At 41.9% G+C, this 21,699-nt stretch overlaps 1 protein-coding gene across 1 annotated transcript in view; it reads left to right on the top strand.

Moving 5' to 3' along the window:
- The window catches only part of PTPN21 (protein tyrosine phosphatase non-receptor type 21), a 62,039-nt gene that overhangs the window by 36,137 nt on the left and 4,203 nt on the right, over window positions 1-21,699 (top strand). The window contains exons 4-14 of the mRNA XM_026651414.1: window positions 55-122; window positions 647-717; window positions 2,869-2,956; window positions 3,324-3,412; window positions 4,828-4,915; window positions 5,911-5,990; window positions 8,214-8,274; window positions 8,849-8,933; window positions 11,702-13,170; window positions 16,077-16,214; window positions 19,298-19,519. Coding sequence (XP_026507199.1) covers window positions 55-122; window positions 647-717; window positions 2,869-2,956; window positions 3,324-3,412; window positions 4,828-4,915; window positions 5,911-5,990; window positions 8,214-8,274; window positions 8,849-8,933; window positions 11,702-13,170; window positions 16,077-16,214; window positions 19,298-19,519 — 2,459 coding nt within the window. The remainder of the gene's footprint in view (window positions 1-54; window positions 123-646; window positions 718-2,868; window positions 2,957-3,323; window positions 3,413-4,827; window positions 4,916-5,910; window positions 5,991-8,213; window positions 8,275-8,848; window positions 8,934-11,701; window positions 13,171-16,076; window positions 16,215-19,297; window positions 19,520-21,699) is intronic.

Genomic DNA, 21,699 nt, shown 5'->3' with positions numbered 1-21,699 from the left:
AATCCTTTTATCATCACAAGTACTTGAATCCTACCTGTTCTTTCATTTCCTTAGCTGACTTTGGAGACTACGATCAGTATGAATCTCAGGAATTTCTACAAAGATTTGCCTTGTTTCCTGTGGTAAGTACTTTCTTCAGCTGCTTTTCTGACATTATTGAAAGAAAACAAATGGTTTGGAGACCCCTTACGAAGTGAGCAAACACGGTATTGACAAATAGCAGTGCTTGATCAGAGAGAGATTTCAACAAAGGGATACATGCTTATATAAAGGCTGAGAACCACTACTTCTCTCTCTCGTTTACTGCTCCCAAACCAATCAAAGCATGAATTATTGAGGTTCTGCAAGTAGATCTAATTAAAGTTTTTATCAGGTAATTGAATTACACATAATGCTTTAAATTGCACAATAGATCCCAGTTTTCCAGGACATTGCAATGTTTAAAGATGTTTGTATATTATAGTGAAGATAAATGGTGGGGGGAAAAACAAAGTGTGTTGTTTTAGGTTTTTGCAGTAATCTGTTCACAGCCTACTAACCACAGGCTCAGTTGGAAGTCAGGTTCCTACTGAGTGAAGGAACTAATTATTTTATCCTTTAGAATTCCTTCTACTAGCTCTTTAACTAAATTCTGCTTTATGTTAAGGATTGGTTACAAGAGGAAAAAGTCCTGGAGGAAGCAACACAGAAAGTGGCCCTGCTGCATCAAAAGTACAGGTAAGATTTCCTAAATGCAGAAATTGTGGAGCACTTCAGATCTAAGGGCTTGTCTATACTACAAAATTAAGTCGACTTAAGTTAGGTCGACCTACAGCCATCACAATAATTTAAATCGGTTCTGTGTGTCCATACAGTATGCACCTTCTGTCAGTGGTGTGCATCCTCACCAGGAGCGCTTGCACCAACTCAAGTGGGGCACTGTAGGGCACTGACACAGCTGGAGCCCCACCGTCCCTGGGCTGACAGCTGGAGCGCTGTATTTTGTCCAGTTCTGGGTGCCGCATTTCAGGAAAGATGTGGACAAATTGGAGAAAGTCCGGAGAAGAGCAACAAAAGTGATTAAAGGTCTAGAAAACATGACCTATGAGGGAAGATTGAAAAAATTGGGTTTGTGTAGTCTGGAGAAGAGAAGACTGATGGGGGGACATAACAGTTTTCAAGTACATAAAAGGTTGTTACAAGGAAGAGGGAGAAAAATTGTTCTCGTTAACGTCTGAGGATAGGAAAAGACGAAATGGGCTTAAATTGCAGCAAGGGCAAATTAGGTTGGACATTAGGAAAAACTTCCTAACTGTCAGGGTAGTTAAGCACTGGAATAAATTGCCTAGGGAGGTTGTGGAATCTCCATCATGGGAGATTTTTAAGAGGGGGTTAAACAAACACCTGTCAGGGATGGTCTAGATAATATTTAGTCCTGCCTTGAGTGTAGGGGACTGGACTAGAAGACCTTTCGAGGTTCCTTCCAGTTCTATGATTCTGTGGTATAGGTGATGTTGGATATTTAGGTAGTGCGATATAGAGCTTCTCACCCATATGTTGCTGGTTCAAGTCATCCTGGCTCAATAGGGACTGAAAGTTGTTATCGTATGATGTTGTCTCAGTCCTATATCTAGAGTACAGGTCTCCAAATCACTAAAACTACAAGTGCAACTAACTGGGAATGAATAATTAGGAACAGCTATTGCTCTCCTGCCAGAGGTGTTTCCTCCCGGTCAGAGTTGAGGCAGAGCTGGGGATGAGTAGTGTGGGGAAAATTGCATTTCTCCCGTCTGTGCTGTGAATTTTAAGCTTCTGTGGATATTTATATCCAGGGTAAAGCCAGGACATTTGAAATAGCAAATGCACATCATAATAATGCTGCTTATCAGGGCAAAAATAAATATTGTGGCTTCATTGTTATAATGTTTATAAAGTTCTTTAATCTCTCATTTTAGTGTAATGGAAATTGTGACCACAATTATTATTGTTTGTTAAGAACTAACGGTATGCTCAGAGCTGTACCAATCTAAAGGTAACCTCTGTTTCAAGGTGTTTACAGTCTGAGTCACAGAGATAAGACACGGTGCACTGGGAGACCCAGAGGAGGGTATCAGATGAGATTCCTTGTTTGTTTTCCTGATCTCACTCTTTTTTCCTCTAGTTAGTATAATGTTGAGCTGAAGATGGAGTTTGATGTGGCTCAGTGTTGTGGGTTTGTTTTAAGCAGCATGGAAGCAGTGAGTCTTTGGGAGGAATTGGAATGAGGAGAGGGGTGAGGATTGACCTATCAGGATTGGGGGCTTGTTCTGTGCATAATGTGCAGCATAGAAAGAGGAATGTAGATGGGAGTGGGAGAAGAAAGTGCAGGAGCTGAGGCTGATGTCACTGTAGGAGAAAAGAGGAATGAGAAGGGATATAATAAGAAATTAATGTCTTTTTTTTGTACTGTACAGTGCTAAGCATTCTGTTTGTGCTAAAGAAATAAGTAATCTGAGATGCAGGCTGGAGTGGAATTATGCAGGGCCCTGAATGGAAATACTAGACATTCAGTTTTGACACGGTGGGTGATGGGGAACCAGGGGAGGGATTTGAAGAGGGATGTGACATAGTCTCAATAGACATAGCAGACGAATTGGCGAGAAGCGTTATGGAAATCAGGGAAGCTAGAGAGGAAGAGGTTACAGGAGTCCAAGTGGCAGGACCTGGGCAAGTGTTTTAGCCACTTGAACAGACAAGAAGCAGCAAGATTTCGCGATAGCCTGGATATCTTATTAAGTGCTTTTCGAGCTTTGAGAGCCTGCTTCAGAGTAATACAAGTAGGAGTCCCCCACTGGTACAATATTAGAAGCTGATCACTAGATTAAAAGTTACTGTTGTGTTTATTTGTAGAGGCCTTACACCTCCTGATGCAGAAATGTTATATATGCAAGAGGTAGAGAGAATGGAAGGCTATGGTGAAGAGAGCTACCCTGCAAAGGTAAGGATGGCTTTGACACTTGACGTGACTTAACAAGTGCAACCATCTTCATATCTTTCTTCCATTTTAAAGAAAAAACAAGAAAATCCAATGTATAAGAAACCCCTGGGCCCAATACCCCATCTCTTAGTCACCTGAGTTGTCCCAATCACTTCACTGGGATTACTCTGGTGCATAAGGGCTGCTGTATCGAGTCCTGTGTTAGTGCTGCATGATGAGGAGAGCTCATGATCTCAAACTAAAGATTAAGATTTGCATTGCCTATGTAAGAACCCTTCTGTGACCTCACTGAAGTGAATAGTTGCTGCTGCTGTAACTTTGGCTCATAAAGAGTTTCTTTCTTGTGATTTCTGTTTACTACTTCCAGGACAGCCAGGGAAGTGACCTATTCATTGGGGCATGTCTTGATGGTATCTTTGTGAAACACAAAAATGGCCGGCCTCCTGTTATATTTCGGTGAGTATTGTCCCCTGTCAGAATAATGCTGATAAGTATTTTGCAAATTAACATTTTATGTGCAGTCCCCAGTTGCTTTCATGGCATCTTGGATGAATACAGATCTTACTCATTAGCACAGTTCCAAACATGGGCCCGGTCTTGCAGTCCTTGTGCATACATACTGTAGTCAATGGGAGTTTTACCTATATAATTGCTGCAGGATTAGTTCATTTAGATCTAGTTATATATGTGTTTCACCTACAGTTATGTATATTCCTCTGTGCAAATGCATGTGACTCTCTAAAGGCAGCATCATTTTGCCAGATACAGGCACATACTTTTACGATTGCACATCCCCAAGTAATTGATGTGCATGTTTGGTTTTTTTTTTTTTTTTTGGTATGTTGAGGGGCTGTGTGGTGGTCTATATATGGAAATATGAAGAGGAGAGTTGCATTACTATTCTGTTACTATTCTGAAGTGATAGATCGTTTGCTGTTTGCAATTAGGCTGTCACTGGTAGTGAAGCATGCAGTCTTCCGGGGCATTCTCATAGTTAAACATTTTAAAAATGTTTTTCCATACTAGGCATGGCCTTGAGATCCATGTATCCAGGGCCCAATTCCAATAGGCCAGATTTCACCTTTGGATGCAAGCACACGAGTCCCACTGCCTTCAATAAGAGCTGCACATGTGCATCCATGTGCAGAATTTGGCCTACCAAATGAATGTCGTGTAGCGACACATGTGGAAGGTTACTTTCAAGGACATTTGTGATTTATAGTTACCATTGTAGCCAGGTAAACATTGTTCTCAGTGGATTTTATCTGATCAAATCGAGTTTGTGACTGACTGAGGACCAAATATTGGAACCTCTCTGCAACCCCAGAGTAAGTGGGCCATGCACAGTGAATCTCTACGGGCCCCAAGGTCTGCTCACCCTTGCCTGTCTTCTCATTCATTTTAACCAGGTCTTAATCGCTCTGAGCATTCTTGGTTACTGGACACAGCTTTTCTTTTACAATGAGTGATTAACTTTCAAGCAGTCAGGACATGCTAATGGCTAGTTTCTTGTCTTAAATGCATAAAAAAAAAGTTTAATAACTTGAAAGACAGCAAAGTTGAGCAGGAATAGCAAAGTATTATCCATTATAAATAATACTACTCACACTTGTACATTCTCCAAAGAACTACAGTTACGTCCCCATTTTCCTTTTAACAATAATTTAATGGGTGTGAAGTTATAGTCTGCTTCTTTAATCACTATTGCAGAGTTTGCTACACATGAGTCAGATGTGGGGCGGGGGAGAAGGGGGAGTTATTGCTCAGTTAGTCCTCATCCCCCAACAAAGATAGGTTTTGTTTTTCATTTATATTTTCTGTATGCTGAAAATCCAGAGCTTACTTGTCATGTCTTCTCCCTATATCCTTAGATGGCATGATATTGCCAATATGTCCCACAACAAGTCCTTTTTTGCATTAGAACTGGCAAATAAAGAAGAGACAATCCAGTTCCAAACTGTAAGTGAGTGAGTTTTTATTTCTCTCAGTCTAAAGCTATACAAGTAAACCACAAAATAAGACAATCCCTCAAACTATTTTTGTCCAAAATGTTATATTTTTTTTCAACTTTGTAGTTATGTGGAGGTTTTTTAGTTGCTGTTACAATTTTTAAAAAGTTATAATTATAAGGGTGGCACAAATATAACATTTTAAATTCTATGGCTGCTTCAGCAGTTTTTATACAAAAGTAAAAGGCATTAAGAAATCTTATCTTTCGTAAGTACACCAAAAGTGCTGAGCACTCTGGTCTAAACCAGCAAAGCATTTAAGCATGTGTTTAAATAAGACTTTGAAGTCAATGGGACTATTCACATGCTTAAAGATAAGTACATGTTTAAGTGCTTTTGCTGGGTCAGGGCCAGAGTGCTCAGCGCCTTGCAGAATTGAGCCTTTAAAGCATTTGTCTATTCCCTTCTTCAAGGATATAATTTTTGTAATAGTCTTAAAGTGTGATATGCACAGTATATATGGTTATTCAGTGTTCTGAGTCATAAGATTGTCTTCAACAGAAGGCTGCTATTTTCAACTTTTTTTTTAATCTAGTGGAGTGTTCATGCTTGAGCAGCTGGATTAGTCCTGCAAATTACATGGTTCCTAAGAAACTTTGATATAGAAACTGCTACATCAAAATGAAGTGGGCAGGGCCGGCTGCTGCCACAAGCAAAAAAAAAAAGCTGCGATCGGCGGCGGCAGTTCAGCGGCAGGTCCTTCGCTCCTAGAGGGAGTGAGGGACCTGCCGCCCCCGAATTGCCACAGGTGCCGCCCCTCTCCCTTGGCCGCCCCAAGCACCTGCTTGTTAAGCTGGTGCCTGGAGCCGGCCCTGGAAGTGGGTCAAATCTTGTTCCAAGGTAAGTCAGTGGTAAAACTTTCACTGACTTCCATGGGACCAAGAGTTGGGCCTGTATATTTTAACCTGTATATTTTGTTGTATATCTATATATTTTGTTTGACAGGAGGACATGGAAACCGCAAAATATGTGTGGAGGATGTGTGTGGCCAGACACAAATTTTACAGACTAAATAAATGTAGCCTGTAAGTATAATAGGTTTTTTTTGGGGGGGGGGGGGGGGGGGGGGGGGGGGGTGGAAGGGGGAAGGTCTCTGTTCCCATAATGAACTTAAATGTTATATAACATCTGCAATTTACTACTTGTTTAGAATATACTAAGTAGTGACCTTGTTTACTCCTGATGCTTTCAACCACTTCTTTATCCCCAATATGGAAAGGATTTATCCTAATTGGTTGCAGCCTTGTAATAGAGGACGATATTTTTATAACCTGGAGTCACAGCTGAGAACGTCGTCCTCTTCTTCTAATAACTCAATTTCAAGGCTGTAAATGCATCTACTTGCGCCATTAATGTCAAGGTGTTTGTGAAACACTGAAATCTACGGGACTCTGACTGTGCTTTTGACTGAACTTGTAATAGGACACTGAAGTTATTTTAAAGGAGCGGGGGAGTGAATGTAGTGTTCTTGGAAGATGCTGGATTGGCAGTCTTACAGTATGCGGTCCTTTTGATATCCACAGAATCCTCATAGCTCAGTAAGCACCAGAGCAGAACAAATTAAATACAAGTGAAAAGATTAAATTTAATGGGCCAGTCTCCACACTGCAAATCAAGGGCCTGATTCTGATTTTTTCACCTTTTTTACTTCAGTCAAGTTATTCTTGATTTACATTAGTGCGAGACAGAGAATCGGGCCCAGTGAGTCAGACTAAGCATGATTTCCATTTAATTTAATTTATTTTATTTTACATAGTCCAGCAATAAATGACTTGTTGAGGTCTGATTCAGAGCCTATTGAAGTTGAAGGAAAGATGGTGGGAAATATCCACATCACAAAAATCACCACAACAGGCACTAATATTAATTACACCCTTGTTGACACTCTCTCAAAAATAGTTGAAGGATTGACTTGGAATAGAGACCAAACTGGCCTCTCATCCCTCATGGTGGCTGCCTTCTGGTCAGGGATGAAGCATATTGATGGAGGTGGTGTATATATCAGAAGCATGTGTAGCTGCTGTCCGAACTATATCAGTTTTCTGGTTACATTATGAACGTCAGTCTCTGGGCTGTCAATTCTGCACCCTTTACAATAGCTCAATTAAAAAAAAAAATGCCCACGACCAGTAGTTCTTAATCTTTCCTTACTGGGATCCTCATGTCAACGAGCTGGGAAATCCTCCTGTTTAGCAAAAGGGAGGGGCAAAGTAGTGCTGACACCCAGGCTAAGAAGCTCTGTCCCCGACTCATCTAAGTTCAGTTAAAATGTCTTCTCTGCTGGTAACAAGTGCCTTTCTTTTCAATGTGCTAGTTGACTGTGTCCATTTTGTCTGCACATACCTTGTCTTTAGAGACTCCCCAGACTCTCCACCTGTGGAAGGCTCTCAGAAACCTTTCCTCATTCTTTCCTTTCCACGCTTTCCAATTCTTTCTCGTCCTTCTCTTCCCAAAGGGTGAGCTGGAGAATAATCTCTTTCTTTCTGAAATTTTGCATGTACTGTATTTGTATTGCTCTCGTGTCTTTTGGGCCCTTCTCTTACTGCATGCTGACGGGTACAGAAACAGTATAGGGTGGGGAAAATGGGCATTGCTGACCAGTCCAACATGCAGTGATTTGGCAAACTACAAAACATTGTTTATGATAGCTACAGTGTTTGCCATATCTAAAATTTGGATTGGCTAGGGACCCAGAATGAGCATTCGGCTGTTGTTTATTTCTTATTATAGCCTAGTAAGTATTGAGGACCCTTTACAGACTATTATAAAGACAGACATCCAGGCCAGGGAGCCTACAGGTTACCACTTGGGTGAGACTCTATCAGGCGTTGAAATTTGTGTGAGAGCATGGAAATCCCACCTTTCTCCCAGCCCACGGCATATGTGAAATTCATGTCCTCCTCCATTTCACTCACTGCTGGGGAAGCCTGGTGTGCCAGAGCAAACTGAATCCTTCTCCTGCTAGGGTGCTGTACATGGGGAGAGGAGGCAGTGAGATAAACAAGGTGTTTGTCTTTCTTCCTCCCCATCCTATTTCTGTGTTTCTTCTCATTCTAGCAACAGCGGTGATTTGTGCACATGCTGCACATACCTCTTCCCTTTGGGACTGGCGGGAGGACTGTGCAACATGGGACCTGATTCTGTGAAGTGCTGAATGCCCTGAAATGCGGTGGTGAGCACTTTACAGGATTGGGCCTAAGTTGACAATGTTGTAAAACTCTTTGCTCATCATATGACTTGCTTTGTAGACAAACCCAGGCTGTTACAGTGAATCCAGTTAGAAGGAGGTCCTCTTCCAGGATGTCTCTGGTAAGGTTTTCAAATAGCTTCACATTTGAGCCACTTCTTGTTTCTTGTTTTTTGCTAACTAGAATGCGGATGCCCCATGAGGGGAGAAATGGTGTGACTACATTCGTAGTCAGTAAGATTAGAGAAGGATACTTTCCTTAGGAATATGCCAAACTTCTGAGATTTGAATTTTTATAGTTTTCCATTAGACTTGAGTCAAATATTTTTTCCTTTTAATGAAATAAGCTGAAACGATGAAAAATAAGGTGGGATCAATAAATTAAGAAACTTATTGGCTTGTCAGAAAACCAGGATGTAACTTCTTAATAACTGATCTAAAAAATATTTTTTGTTTTAGGTATTTTAGATATATCTGTTTTCAATTTAAGATTCCCCTACATCTAGAGAAAATCCTAGATGTCTGTTTGTAGGCACTACATTGGTTGGCTTTTACTCTTCACTTGCCCTGAAAACTGATACTTTGTGTTACACGCTGACTGAATTTGCTTTTAGCATAGCCCCTTGTACAATCTTCTTCAAGACTCTTTAAAAGTCATGTAGTATTTAACTACTTTTAAAATATCTTCTTTCTTAGCCCAAGCCACAGCCTTACATGATGCAACCACCACCTCCTCTACATTACAATGGACACTACACGGAACCATATACATCGTCCCAAGGTAAATTATGATGTGGTCACAATGTTTAACTCTCAAGTAAATTCTAAATACAGTGGGAACCAGTAAACACTCAGACCACTTGATATCACATTTTACCACATTACATCACATTATATTTCAACTCACTTTAAGCCCCCATGGCACTGCTAGAGCTGTGCAAAGAGGCCATAGTGTGAATGTGAGTCAGGACCACATTATTTCTCTTGCTGCAGTACTTGTTTCTATTCTAACTATAGAGTGATAGAGGGGTGTGGCAGGGAGCTAGGATGGCGAACACTGAGTTATTGACCGTGCACATTGTAATTACAGACTACAGTCCCTCTTGAATGAGCTTAAATTGGCTATGGTTACTATGGCTATATATACACCTCAGAAGGTAAGTTAATGAGCAGGCCTCAGGAGCTCCTTCTTATCCCTCTAGACCTTAAAGATATCAGAGCTCCATAAATTATCAATGGACTTTGTACCCTCTTTCCCCTGACTGCTCCAAGGACCCAGCCCTGCCCCAGGACAGCAATAGAGCGAGTGGGACTTCTTAGGACCATGTGGGACAGGTGCTCAAGGAAGAGAGGGACCTCTTGTCTGTAGTAGTAGGTATAGAAATCGTTGGGATAGGCTGGGGGTGCAAACTTTGAGAGAGCCCAGGGGATTGTAGCTGGTTTGATAAGAAATTTTTAAACACTGGTTTTCTAAAAGTAAAATAGTTAAATTATTCAGAACTCTCAAGTGGTGCACATAGCTAGTCTATGTAATATGCAATGGATTTACCAGTACCCTCATTTTCCTTCTCCCTTATTGTTACCCTCATTTTGTGTTTAATTAGACTAAGTTCTCGGAGGCAAGGACTGTGTTTAATTATCCACTGCGGTCAGGCCTTTGAGTGTTACGGTAGTACAAATATAAATAATATTGGTAATACTGAGTCTCTGACAGCTTTGGGAACTAATACCTGTAATCTCCATAGCAGAACGGAGTTGAATTGTTTCCAGTACCACAGTAGGGGTACAGTAAAGAATACCAGATTTGTAATGAAATCCTGCTATTGAACGCTTATTTTCATGAACAGAGACTCAAAAGCAATTGTCAGCAAAGATGCACAGCAGTTTTTTGTTTGTGCTGCGTGCACAAAGAGTGCCCAAAGCAGTGACTTCTGTTTTGCATTTTGGCATCAGAGCAAAAGCTCCGCTGCTTTATAAATATTAAATGCATAAAACAATAGATAATTTACTTTAATTTGTATAGTGAAATCTGTAATAAGGACCAACTGTAGTAAGCAGCAACATCCTACCATATTTTAAAATATCCCAAAGTCTCCAGAAAACTTTGATTTGACTAAGATCTACCGTTGCTGGGATGGTCACGTAAGGCAGATTTCTTAGACTGTCTACGCAGAGCTAGCATGGGGCAGCTAGCCTGAGCCACCGCCCAGGCTGTCCCCACCATGCTGTATTTTTAGCATGCTATCTCGACCAGATCTAGCAAGTGTATGTCTTTCTGAACTCAAAATCACATCTCCCAGCTGATTATAGACACATCATTAGTATTGATTATTCATTTATATAGTGGGCCTGATTCTTCTGTCACTAAGGCCTTGTCTACATAGGCCAGTTAAACAGGTTTAACTTCTTGTTTTTTGAACTGATATAGTTGAACCAATACAAACTCCCATGTGGACACTCTTTTTTTTTATTTCAGTTTGAGTGTCCTATTTTGGTTTAATTTAAATCTATTCCCAGTCGAATTAAGTAAACTGAAAAAAGCCACTCTTTGAAATAAATGTCTCTACACAGGAATTTGCACTTGTTTAGATCAGTCTGAATTCACACCTTAGGTTATTCTAGTACAACTTCCCCATGTAGACAAGACCTTGCACTGGCATATCTCAAGTGTAACTCTGTATAATTCACTGGCATAAAACAGGTAAATAAGATATAAAGAAATAAGATCAGAAGCTTCCACTCTGCCTAATTCTCAGTAGCTGCAGTCACTGCAGGACGTTGAGTGGCTTGGTGGATAAGGGAAAGTCCCCTCTGCAGCCACTGTTGATTAATCCAGTTAGTTAGATGACTAGCATGGCTGCCCCTACAGGTATGGTGCACCTCTTCCCCCAGAGCTCACGTGCCATAACTCTGTACTGTGCCTTGTCTCCCCTGGCCTAGAGAGCTGAAAGCCTGATGTTGCGCCTGAGCCTGTTACTGCTTAGTTGGTGGGATTTTTCTAGATTCCTGCTTTTGAATGGTTCCTGTGAGTGAGACACATTTTATTGATCAACCTTGCCTGAATTCTGACTCTGCTGTTACATCACAACCCCACTTGGTCAAAGCAAAAAAAGTTCTGAATGACTTCAAGATAGAAGACAAATTTACATCTGTCATGTTTCACTACTGAGTCTTGATGCCACACTCATTAACATCATGGTGTCTGAAAACAGATTACATCAGAATTAAGTCAGTCTCCAGGTAAAGGACTGTATTACAGGGTCCATTCTGTATGTCAGAAAATTGACCAGGTAGCAAGAGGTAAAACACAAATACTATCCCAAGGTAGCAATTGTGTATTGCAGTGTGTTGGGAGCCTTGCAGCACTAAAAATGCAATCCTTGGATATAAAATGTTGCTTAGCAGCAATATATTGTTAAAGCCAAGATATGGTGGGGAAGGGCTGAGGTTTTGATAATTAATCATTGATTAAACATGGCTAGTAGAGGAATTTCACTCTTTTTTTAATGTTTGGACATAATGGTTGCTAAACACTTAATTTTTTTTCAGATAACCTTTTTGTGAACAAGCAGAATGGATACTACTACCACTCTCAGACTAGCTTGGATAGAGCTCCACATGACTACAATGGCAGAATTCGCAATGGGAGTGTCTATAGTGCACACAGCACAAACTCTTTGAATAACCCACAGCACTACTTGCAGCCATCTCCCATGTCCTCTAACCCAAGCATTACTGGAAGCGATGTCCTGAGACCTGATTATGTTCCGTCGCATCGACATAGTGCGCTAATACCACCTTCTTATCGGCCTACACCAGATTATGAAACTGTAATGAGACAGCTTAACAGAGGAATGATACACACAGATAGGCAGAGTCATTCTATGAGAAATCTTAACATCAGCAATTCATATGCCTACAGTAGGCCTGATGCTCTGGTCTATAGCCAACCTGAAATCCGAGAACATGCTCACTTCACCTCCCCCCAATCTAATCACTATCCTTTTAACCTGAGTTACAGTTTTCATAGCCAGTCTCCCTACCCATACCCTGCTGAACGGCGTCCAGTTGTTGGAGCAGTTAGTGTCCCTGAGCTAACAAATGTGCAGCTTCAGGCTCAGGAGTATCCAGCACCAAACATCATGAAGACCCAGGTCTATCGACCTCCTCCCCCTTACCCATACCCAAGACCTGCAAACAGTACCCCAGACCTTTCCCGACATCTTTACATTAGCAGCAGCAATCCAGATCTCATCACGCGGCGAGTCCACCATTCTGTTCAGACGTTTCAGGAAGACAGCCTGCCTGTTGCACATTCCCTTCAGGAAGTGAGTGAGCCCTTAACATCTGCACGGCATGCTCAGCTACAGAAAAGGAACAGTATTGAAATAGCTGGACTTACCCACAACTTTGAAGGCATAAGAATTAAAGAGCGGACCATGTCAGCTTCTGCTGCAGATGTGGCCCTTCCAAGGGTCATGTTGGCAGGATCACAGCCCAGCGTTTTCATAGAGAGAACAAAGCAAGAAGAAAATAAGGAGCAAGAAGAAAGTTTGAACTGTGATCATAAGAAGTCTCTTTCAGATGCCACTATGCTGATTCACAGCAGCGAGGAAGAGGAAGAATTTGAAGAAGAAAACAAAGCTAGTACAACTCTGACTCCTCTCACTGATGATCAAACCCAGCTTTCTGCTATTATGGGTGGTTATCCTCATGAATCCTTACTAAGTTACCCCTACAGTTCTGTTGCTTCACCTCCTGGCCCTTTGCATATCCTTGAGCCTAAGTTACATATTTCGGAGACGGAAAAGAGGATAAAAGATGTGAGCCCAGTACACTTAATGGCTGAAACCCAGGTGCAGAGAAGAGGTGAAGGATTGCTGATTCCGTCTATGTCAGAATCTGACCTTACGACGTCGGGAAGGTACAGAGTGAGAAAGGATTCTCTAAAGAAGAGACCCGTCTCTGATCTTCTGTCAGGGAAGAAGAATATAGTGGAAGGTCTTCCCCCTTTAGGAGTAAGTGGATATTATTTCTCTCTCTTCTCGTGGCTCCTGATAATAGATCTGATACCAGTCATTGGTGTTTTTAAAAAAGCTTTTTCAATATCTTTGAAGCATAGCAATTAAATGCAGTAACCTTCCTCTCCATTGCCCTCTCTCTCGCTCTGTTTCCTGCTTTCTCTCCTTATTTGTCTGTCTTTCTCTCCCCTATTTTGTCTTTTTTCCCCCCCCCCAGTCTGTTCAGCCAGTCTTCCTGCCCCCACCCCCTATTCAGTTTGTAGCTAGGGGGGACTGGCTCTGAGACCTCCTCAGCCTCATATAACCCATGCATGAGTCATCCAGGGTGGCTTTTAACAGGCCACGGTTCCTAGAGCCCCCGCAATTCACCAGGCAACTGAAGCAGGAGCAGCTACATCCACTCCTCTGGCAGTTTTGTGACCGACATTAGACCCATTCCCGTAATTTGAGCATTGGACTTAACTGAATGTTCACTTGTCTTCTGACACACTTCCCACTCCCTCTCCTCCTAATGTGATGTCACTAAGCACCTCCCTGCTTTGTATTCACTCCTTGGTTTTTCCCTTTTCCAGGCACTCCCTCCCTTCCTGTCTTACCTTTTAACCATTCTTTCATCCCTAAAAACTTGCCATTCCCCTCTCTCCCACAAACACAAACTGACACTCCTGCCCACAAAACCTCCTACAAGATGTGTGCAGAACCACACAATGTAATTCATGATCTTCTACATCGACCCCTTTGTTTTTAGTCTGTTTAGTTTGCAAGTTCTTAGGGCAGGAACTATAACTCCATGTGTTTGTACAGTGCCTCGCTCATTGTGGGTGCTACTGTAATAAAAACAAAATAATATTTTTTCTTCCTTTTAGCCACTAGCTTTTTTTTTCCTGTTTCCCTACTTTTAGTTTGCCTTTTTTTTTTTTTTTAATTGATTGTGCTACATTAACGTCTTCCCCAGGGTCACTACCAGCAGCTGCCAAGTAGCTCTTTATATAGGGAAGAGCAGCAATGAGAAACTGACTGGCATACTAGTTTTACTGCTTTAGCAGCTGCTACAGCTGACTTTGCAGAAACTAAATACTGTAGGCTTAGTCTATTTATCTAGGCACTTATATAGCCCTCATCATTGTCCCTCCGAATCCAGCTTTCTAGCATGGAGCTGGATGCAGAAAGAGACCTAGTAGAATTGCACAACCTTAGTCAATTTTCTTTTAAGAACTTTATAATTGTATATAATTTCTGTGTCTCTTCCCCCTCTGTTACACTAACATCAAGTAAAACTAATGAGGTTCTTCTGTTGATAGGTTTATATTCAGAGGTAGCTTGAACTCTCACCTTGTGTCATGGGTACAGATCCTCAAAGGTTTTTAGGCACCTAACTCCTAATTATTGCAATGTGACCTTCAAATATCTTTGAGGTTTGGGTCTTGCTCTTTACATGGTATATGTTTTTGAGACATTTGTGAACCTACCCTGCTTTTTCCTTGTTCTGTGTTTGTAATTAGTTTGCTTTCACTGAGAGAGAGAGAGAGAGAGACTCACTTTAGTTTTAAACCGAGATGTTCTTTACTCATTGGAAATGTTCAATAGAATACTGTCTTATTCAGCAAGTAACATTGTTTAGTTATTTTTAAAATATAGCTTGAACAAGGTGGGTGAGGTAATATCTTTTATTGGACCAACTTCTGTGGAGCTCGAAAGCTTGTGTCTTTCACCAACAGAAGTTGGTCCAGTAAAAGATAGTACCTTACCCACTTCATCTCTCTCTCATCCTGAGACCAACATGGCTACAACAACCCTGCAAACAATATAGATAAAACCTAATTCCTTTCAGTACTTAATGCTGAGAATTATATCCTGATAAGACTGATAGAGGCATTCTTTCCATGACGTCTTTTGCTCCCACTGTGGTCCTTTGTTATTGGGTTTCCATTCATTCATTCTTGCACATAGTCCCAGTCTCTTAGCTTTGGCATTTAGCAGTGTTTTTGTTTCTGTTACTGCCTGTTAGCTCTTGGATATATTGATTTTTTTTTTTTTTACTCTCACACCACATGTGTCCATGTTGTGTTTCAGGTTTTTTCACTGTGATAAATTCTTTAGGTCTATTATTTTTGTTAGCAGCCAAACTTATAAACTGTAGGATTGAGACATTTGCTTTCTCTAGTATATAAGTGTTTAAAAGATCATGGTGGAATGGTTCTTAACACAAATATCCCCCTCAATTTGTACTAATATTTTCCTCTAACAGTAAGTGATTACTGCAAAATTAAAGATTCAGGCCCTGATTTTCCAAAGGCCCTTAACTCTGCCTCTAAGTCTCGACCACATTTTTGCATCTGAAATTTGTTGTAGGCTCATTTTTTTTACTGGTTTGACATTTAAGAACTCTCCCCCCACCCCAGCTGCAGTCTAATGCTTATGCATCTAAGTGCTATAAAATGCACCCATAAAATTCTGCTCTCTGAGGCCACTTCTGAAAACTGGGCCTATAAACTATATAGTGTGATGCACATAATCATTTAGATGTGTGTGATATCCCTTTGTGGTATTTTTTTTCTGTCTTATTCGTACTATTAAAGATTTTAATTCTATTGAGGACTGTAAACTGCCCAGAATTGCCCTTGCACTGTGACCTAGCCTTGGAGAGAACAATATTTGTCATTCTTGTGGCGTTTCAGAAACTTGTATCTGGAATGAAGTCCGACTGGTGTCCAGTCCTAGGAAAGAATGTGGCTTTACCACTGCAGTCTCTTAGCCAGCGGTTAGCAAAGAGAAACGGCTGTGCATTGTCTTCTGTTTGCAAAAAGGAGTCCGAGGAGTCCCGCTTATGAAGCTGAACCCCTGTGAAGACGACGTTGTAATCTGTTGTGTGGATATTACCATTTTTAATTTTTTTTCTGCAGGGTATGAAAAAGAATAGAACGGATGCAAAAAAAATAGGGCCTCTGAAGCTAGCTGCCCTAAATGGACTAACCTTGTCTCGAATGCCTTTGCCAGATGAGGGTAAAGAAGAGCCGACCAGAGCGACAAATGATGAACGGGTACGTTAAAGTTTTCTAGAGCGTTTGGTTTCTCTTAGCCAGGCAATTTTAAAAATGAACTGCATCGTCATTGTGTTTTGTGCTAATTACTAGAACAGCTCACCCTCAAAATAATTCAGACATAGAAGGTGGCAGCAAATCGGTGAAAGAGACTTCTAATTATTGGTTAGTTGTTGGGAAAAGTGCGTAATGAGACTAAGGATGAAAGGAGGGAGGGATAGCTCAGTGGTTTGAGCATTAGCCTGCTAAACCCAGGGTTGTGAGCTCAATCCTTGAGGGGGCCACTTAGGGATCTGGGGAAATATCATTACTTGGTCCTGCTAGTGAAGGCAGGGGGCTGGACTCGATGACCTTTCGAGGTCCCTTCCAGTTCTATGAGATATATATATATATATATATATAATAATATAATAGATGGAGATATAACTAAGATTCACTTGTCATCCAGCTTCTGGGCACGTGGGCAGTAGTTAAAATAGTATCCAGAGTTTTTTAAATTAGAAACTTTCCCTCCGTTTCCCACTGAGTTGTATCCCTGTCTAGAGTGTATGCTCTTCATGGTAGGGGCTGTGACTTTCTGTGTGACTTGTACTGTTGGTGCTTAATAAATAATAAAAATTTAACAAGTATCCTAGTTAGAATTCACTCCAGGGTTCAGGTCTTTGTAGGTCACATTGATATTTCTCCTCAGGAAAAACCCTGAAAAAAAAGATGGATCTTAAACAATGCCCTGAAGATCAACACATATATACTGTCTCAAACCTGTGCGGGAAGCAGGCTCCAAAGTTGATGGTCATCCAACTGAGAAAGCTAGAAGCTGGGATCAAGGCAGTTTAAAGCTGGGATGTGCAGCCTAAGCAAGAGCGCTCTGGCTAATCTAAGTGTCATGAGAGGATATGGGATGAAAATAGGCAGAACCCAAACTATATAGGACTCTATAGAGCAATATTATCACCCTGAATTATACCCAGGAGCATAGCCAGTGTAGTCCTTGGAGAAGTAGTGTAAAGTGCATCATTCAGCCAACACTTAAGTGCCTGATTCTGTGCATAACATAGCACGCTCAACTTCATCTCCACTTTAACTCAATTTAACTCCACTTTAACTCCACTTTAACTCACTGAGAAGGCACTGAGCACTTGCAAGACTGAACCCTCAATGAGAAACCACATTCTGCACCAACTACACACTTCCAAATGGCTTCCAAAGGGTAATCCATTGTCAAGCACATAGCAGTAATTCATTCTGGGGATCTCAAAGGTTTGGATAACTGAGTAAGGTCCACACACTGGAGAGAGGTGTTGTAATTTTCTGGACAAATGTCGCTAGAAAATGGCATTTTTAGCCATAGGTGCACCATAGGAGTCTAGGAGATGCTGGGGACCTAAAATAACACCACATTGTCAATGAAGTTAGCAAACCGACACAGCCATTAATGGCTTGAGCTTCAGTGAGCACACTTCATCCACACCCCAGTTTTTTCCAAGCACTTGGGGAAAACGGGGACTCTGCACTGATAGGATAGATGAAAAGGAGTCAGAGATGTGTGTCTTCTGCATCCACATCCCAGCAGTGTCTTTCCCAGCAGCCCTGTATGCAGTGCATGTTGACTAGGAGGGTGACAAAATAGAACCTTGCAGACCTCTGAGCAGTAGAACCAATAGGGCAGAGGCGCAATTGCTTAGTACCACCCACAGGAATCTATTAGAGGAAAGAATCGAGTCATTCTTGAAGTAAATAGTGAAAGCTTTTAAAAGCAGATATTGTTGCCGCTATTATAACACTGAGCACTGTTGTGCGTGATGCTGTACAAACAAGAAGTTTACCATTTAAATAGGGCACAGACAAAACAATTCGGACGTATGTAATAGAAGAAAATCCAGTTTGAGGACTGCAAATATTTGTAGAGGACCAAGAAGTTCGTTCAACATATACTTCTGAAGCTCAGATTCATGCTACTGTGCCCTTGCTAGTTAATTTCATAGTAGGAACTTGACAAGAAGAAAGTCAGAAACTTCCCTGTGAGTGTGCTGAATTGTTATGGAGATTTTACACCTTTCTCTGTACCATCTGGTAAAGGCAACTGTTGGAGACAGGATACCAGACTAGATGGTTGATTTATCTCATACTGTGTGGCTGTTCTGATGTTACTGTGAGAGTCTGGTGCATGTGACACACACACACAGTTCTCTAGCTTAAATCTTCCTTTTTTTTTTTTTTTTTTGGTAAACAGATGCTGAAATTCCAAGTGTCTTCTGATTAGAAAGTATTTTGGTTTCGAAAAAGAAAATTGTTTTTCAGCAGGTCTTGTTAAATAAAAATAAAACAATTAATGAAACATAAATGAAAAACAATACAGAAAATAATTAAAAATAAAACAGAATTATTATGGTAGGAGGAATTTGTGCTTATATCTCATCTGCAGCAGGAGTTTGTAGGAAGGATTTGCTGCCATCTTCAACATTTATCATCTCCAGGCTGATGAAACTGAGAGAGTATTTGCAGAGTATGCTGAATTTATTCATTTGACAAAACACTTTGTTGTTCAGGTGGCTCTCCAGATTCAAAACAAAGCTGACCAGATAATAGAGTTGGAAGATACCTCTCAAATTAGCTACTGCACCCTGCTACGTCAAGCAGGAAGGACTGTACACATCCCCGTCCAAACTTATCTATCCTTGCCTCAAATACCTGTAGAGACTCTATCCTAACTACCTTGTTTGGCAAAATGTTCCCATGTCTGATTGGATTATCTATATAGAAATTAAGGAATAATTTTTGAATGTTATTTACTATCTCCATCTCCTAGTGCCATATCCTTACATTCTTCATCCATGTTCGCTTAGACAAAACTCCCATTAACATAAACTAGTTTAATCTGAGTAAAGACCCCAATATTTGGCCACTCCTGAATTACTGTGATTGTAAAAACTGTGATAGCTGGAAAGGGCTTTTAAAAATTAAGTGAGAGAAATTTGTGCTCTTTTTATTTTTTTATTTTATTAAATTCTTTTCACTGCAGTGTTAAGAGTAAAATTGAGTTGGGATGTGGCATTGTATGATCATCTTATTCTATCTTTTAGTGTAAAATTCTAGAACAACGGCTGGAACAGGGAATGGTGTTTACTGAGTATGAGCAGATTCAAAAGAAAAGGCTCATAGATGGAGAGTGCTCAATAGCTCGGCTCCCTGAAAATGCAGAGAGAAACAGGTTCCAGGATGTCCTTCCCTATGATGATGCCAGAGTGGAGCTGGTCCCAACCAAAGAAAACAACACTGGCTATATCAATGCATCCCATATCAAGGTAAGATTAATACTGATGAAGAACGTTTTGCAGAATGATTCTTCAGTCTCCTTGTAGCTAGTATCAAAAGCCTCTTTATTATTCGGTTAAAATAATTCTGAATAGCCTAACAGTGTTGCCAGGGTAGTTGACTTGCTGGATTAGCTGACTGAGCACACTGACCTCTGCACTTTGAAATGTCAGGGCACCGGGGGCTATGAGGAGGGTCTTGGTCAGGGGTCGGCAACCTATGGCAAGCATGCCAAACACGGCACGCGAGCCGATTTTGAGTGGCACGCAGCTCCCTGCCGCGGTCCCGGTCCCCAGCCCCACTCAGCCCCCCCGCCCACCGCTCTCCCCTGCGGGGGCAGGAGGCAGAAGCTTGGTTCTGCGGCAGCCAAGCTTCCCCCTCCCCTGCTTCTTCCCCCAGCGCGGTGCTTTCCTGCCCCTCCTCCTCTCCGTCCCTGCGCCAATCAGCTGATGGCCCTAGCGAGGGGGAGGGGGAAGAGCGGCAGCGTGCACACAGCTCCGTAGAGGACGCAGAGAGAGGTAGGGACGGAGCCTGGGGGAAGGGGGTGGAACAGGGCATATCCCTTCCAGCCCCCTGCCATGAGCCGCTGTACTAAGAGAAGTGTTAGGACTGAAGTTGAAAAACTGATGACTGATAAATGAGTATGGGTAAATGCCCAGTCAGTCCCTCTTTCCCTTTTCATGCTGGCCTAATATTCACTATTTTGAGGAAGAGAGATTTTCCTTAAGTCTTATCTACATGGAGATTTAGTGTGCAGCAAGCCGGGGTGTAAAACTACAGCCCTGTAGCCTGCCACACACTAAGCAACAGTGTGGACTCTGTTACTGCGCACTAAAAGTTCTGTAGTGCGCTTTGACGTACCGCTGTTTGAAACGGCAGAACATCACAGCACACAATGGAACCTTTAGAGCACAGTAACAGGGTCCACACAGCCACTTAGTGAGTGGCAGGCTAGAGGGCTGTACATTCAAACCCTGCTTGGCCACGCATTAAGTCTCGGTGTAGACAAGCCCTTAGGCCTTAAGAGAGACTCCATGGTCACATATCTGAGGCATCTGCCATATACTGTTCATTCAGTTGCTTTCTCTTTTTTCTTTGTCATACATTAATAGAAGGTAAATCAATGCTTTGGGGATGTAAAAAGCTGGACAATAATCCTTAAAGCACTGGGGTCCTTTGAGATCAAAGCTGGTATATGTGTGTCAGGTATTGTAATTGCCCAATCTGACTCCATTCTCAGCAGAGACAGACACACACCCAACCTAAAGAACTGAAATTTAAGGGCCCTATTGTTCCCTCTTCTTCTGTGGATCTGGCCTGGGAGCACAGAAGGTGGGAATGGTAGCTTCATGCTGAAACTTTTCTGGCTGGTCACAGGGAGTAGATGGAGCCAGGTGGGAAACTGCTCTTCACAGTATAACCCCTTCCCCCCGGCCCCAGCCTCTTTCCTTAAAGATTATAAGGAACCTCTTGCAAGGTGAACTTCATAGAATTTCCAGGGCCCTTTGCCCTTTTCCAGTGGGTGTTTCCACAGGGAGGTGGGTTATAGTCTTAAATGATTTGATGCTTCTAAAGAGAGTTAAGATCTCCTTCTTATCTGTAGGCAGCTCTAAACAAGGTTATATGGTTGGGTTTTTTTAATGGCCTTTTGCTGCCTGGCATAGTATCGAACAGTTTTCATACTTGATAACAAGCAATAAGTCAGCATTTTGAATTTCCTGAATCAAAATTGGGAGGAAAAATATTGACTAGTGTAGACTCATTTTAACACTGTAATAATGGCATTGAAATGGCTAGAAAATGTCTTTAAAGCCTAATTTGTCTGACTGCACAGAATTCACCCAATATGAAAGAATGTTGATGTAGCCTCAGTTGTCAGGGCCGGCTCCAGGCACCAGCTGAGCAAGCTGGTGCTTGCGGCGGCAGATTGTTGGAGGCGGCATTCCGCCCAATCCTAGGGTGGCACGGCCGCTTTGTTCTTGTTCCGCTGCGGCCGCCCTGTAGGGGGCGGCGGCGTGGAGAACCAGAGCGCCCTGCAGGGCAGTCCTCTTCCTTCCCTCCCCGCCGACTGGAGCGGAGCCCTCGCGGCAGGCGGCAGCGCAGCGGGAGGGGCCGCGTGGCAGTGCCCCTGCTGTAGCCCTGGCCACCCCCTTCTCTCTCTCTCCCCCCC

The sequence above is a fragment of the Terrapene carolina genome, unplaced genomic scaffold (genome assembly GCF_002925995.2).
Source record: "Terrapene carolina triunguis isolate 2854851 unplaced genomic scaffold, T_m_triunguis-2.0 Scaffold96, whole genome shotgun sequence".
Lineage (NCBI taxonomy): Eukaryota > Metazoa > Chordata > Testudines > Emydidae > Terrapene > Terrapene triunguis.
The sequence above is the reverse complement of the archived record's forward strand: the minus strand, read 5'-3'. Positions and strand labels throughout refer to the sequence as shown.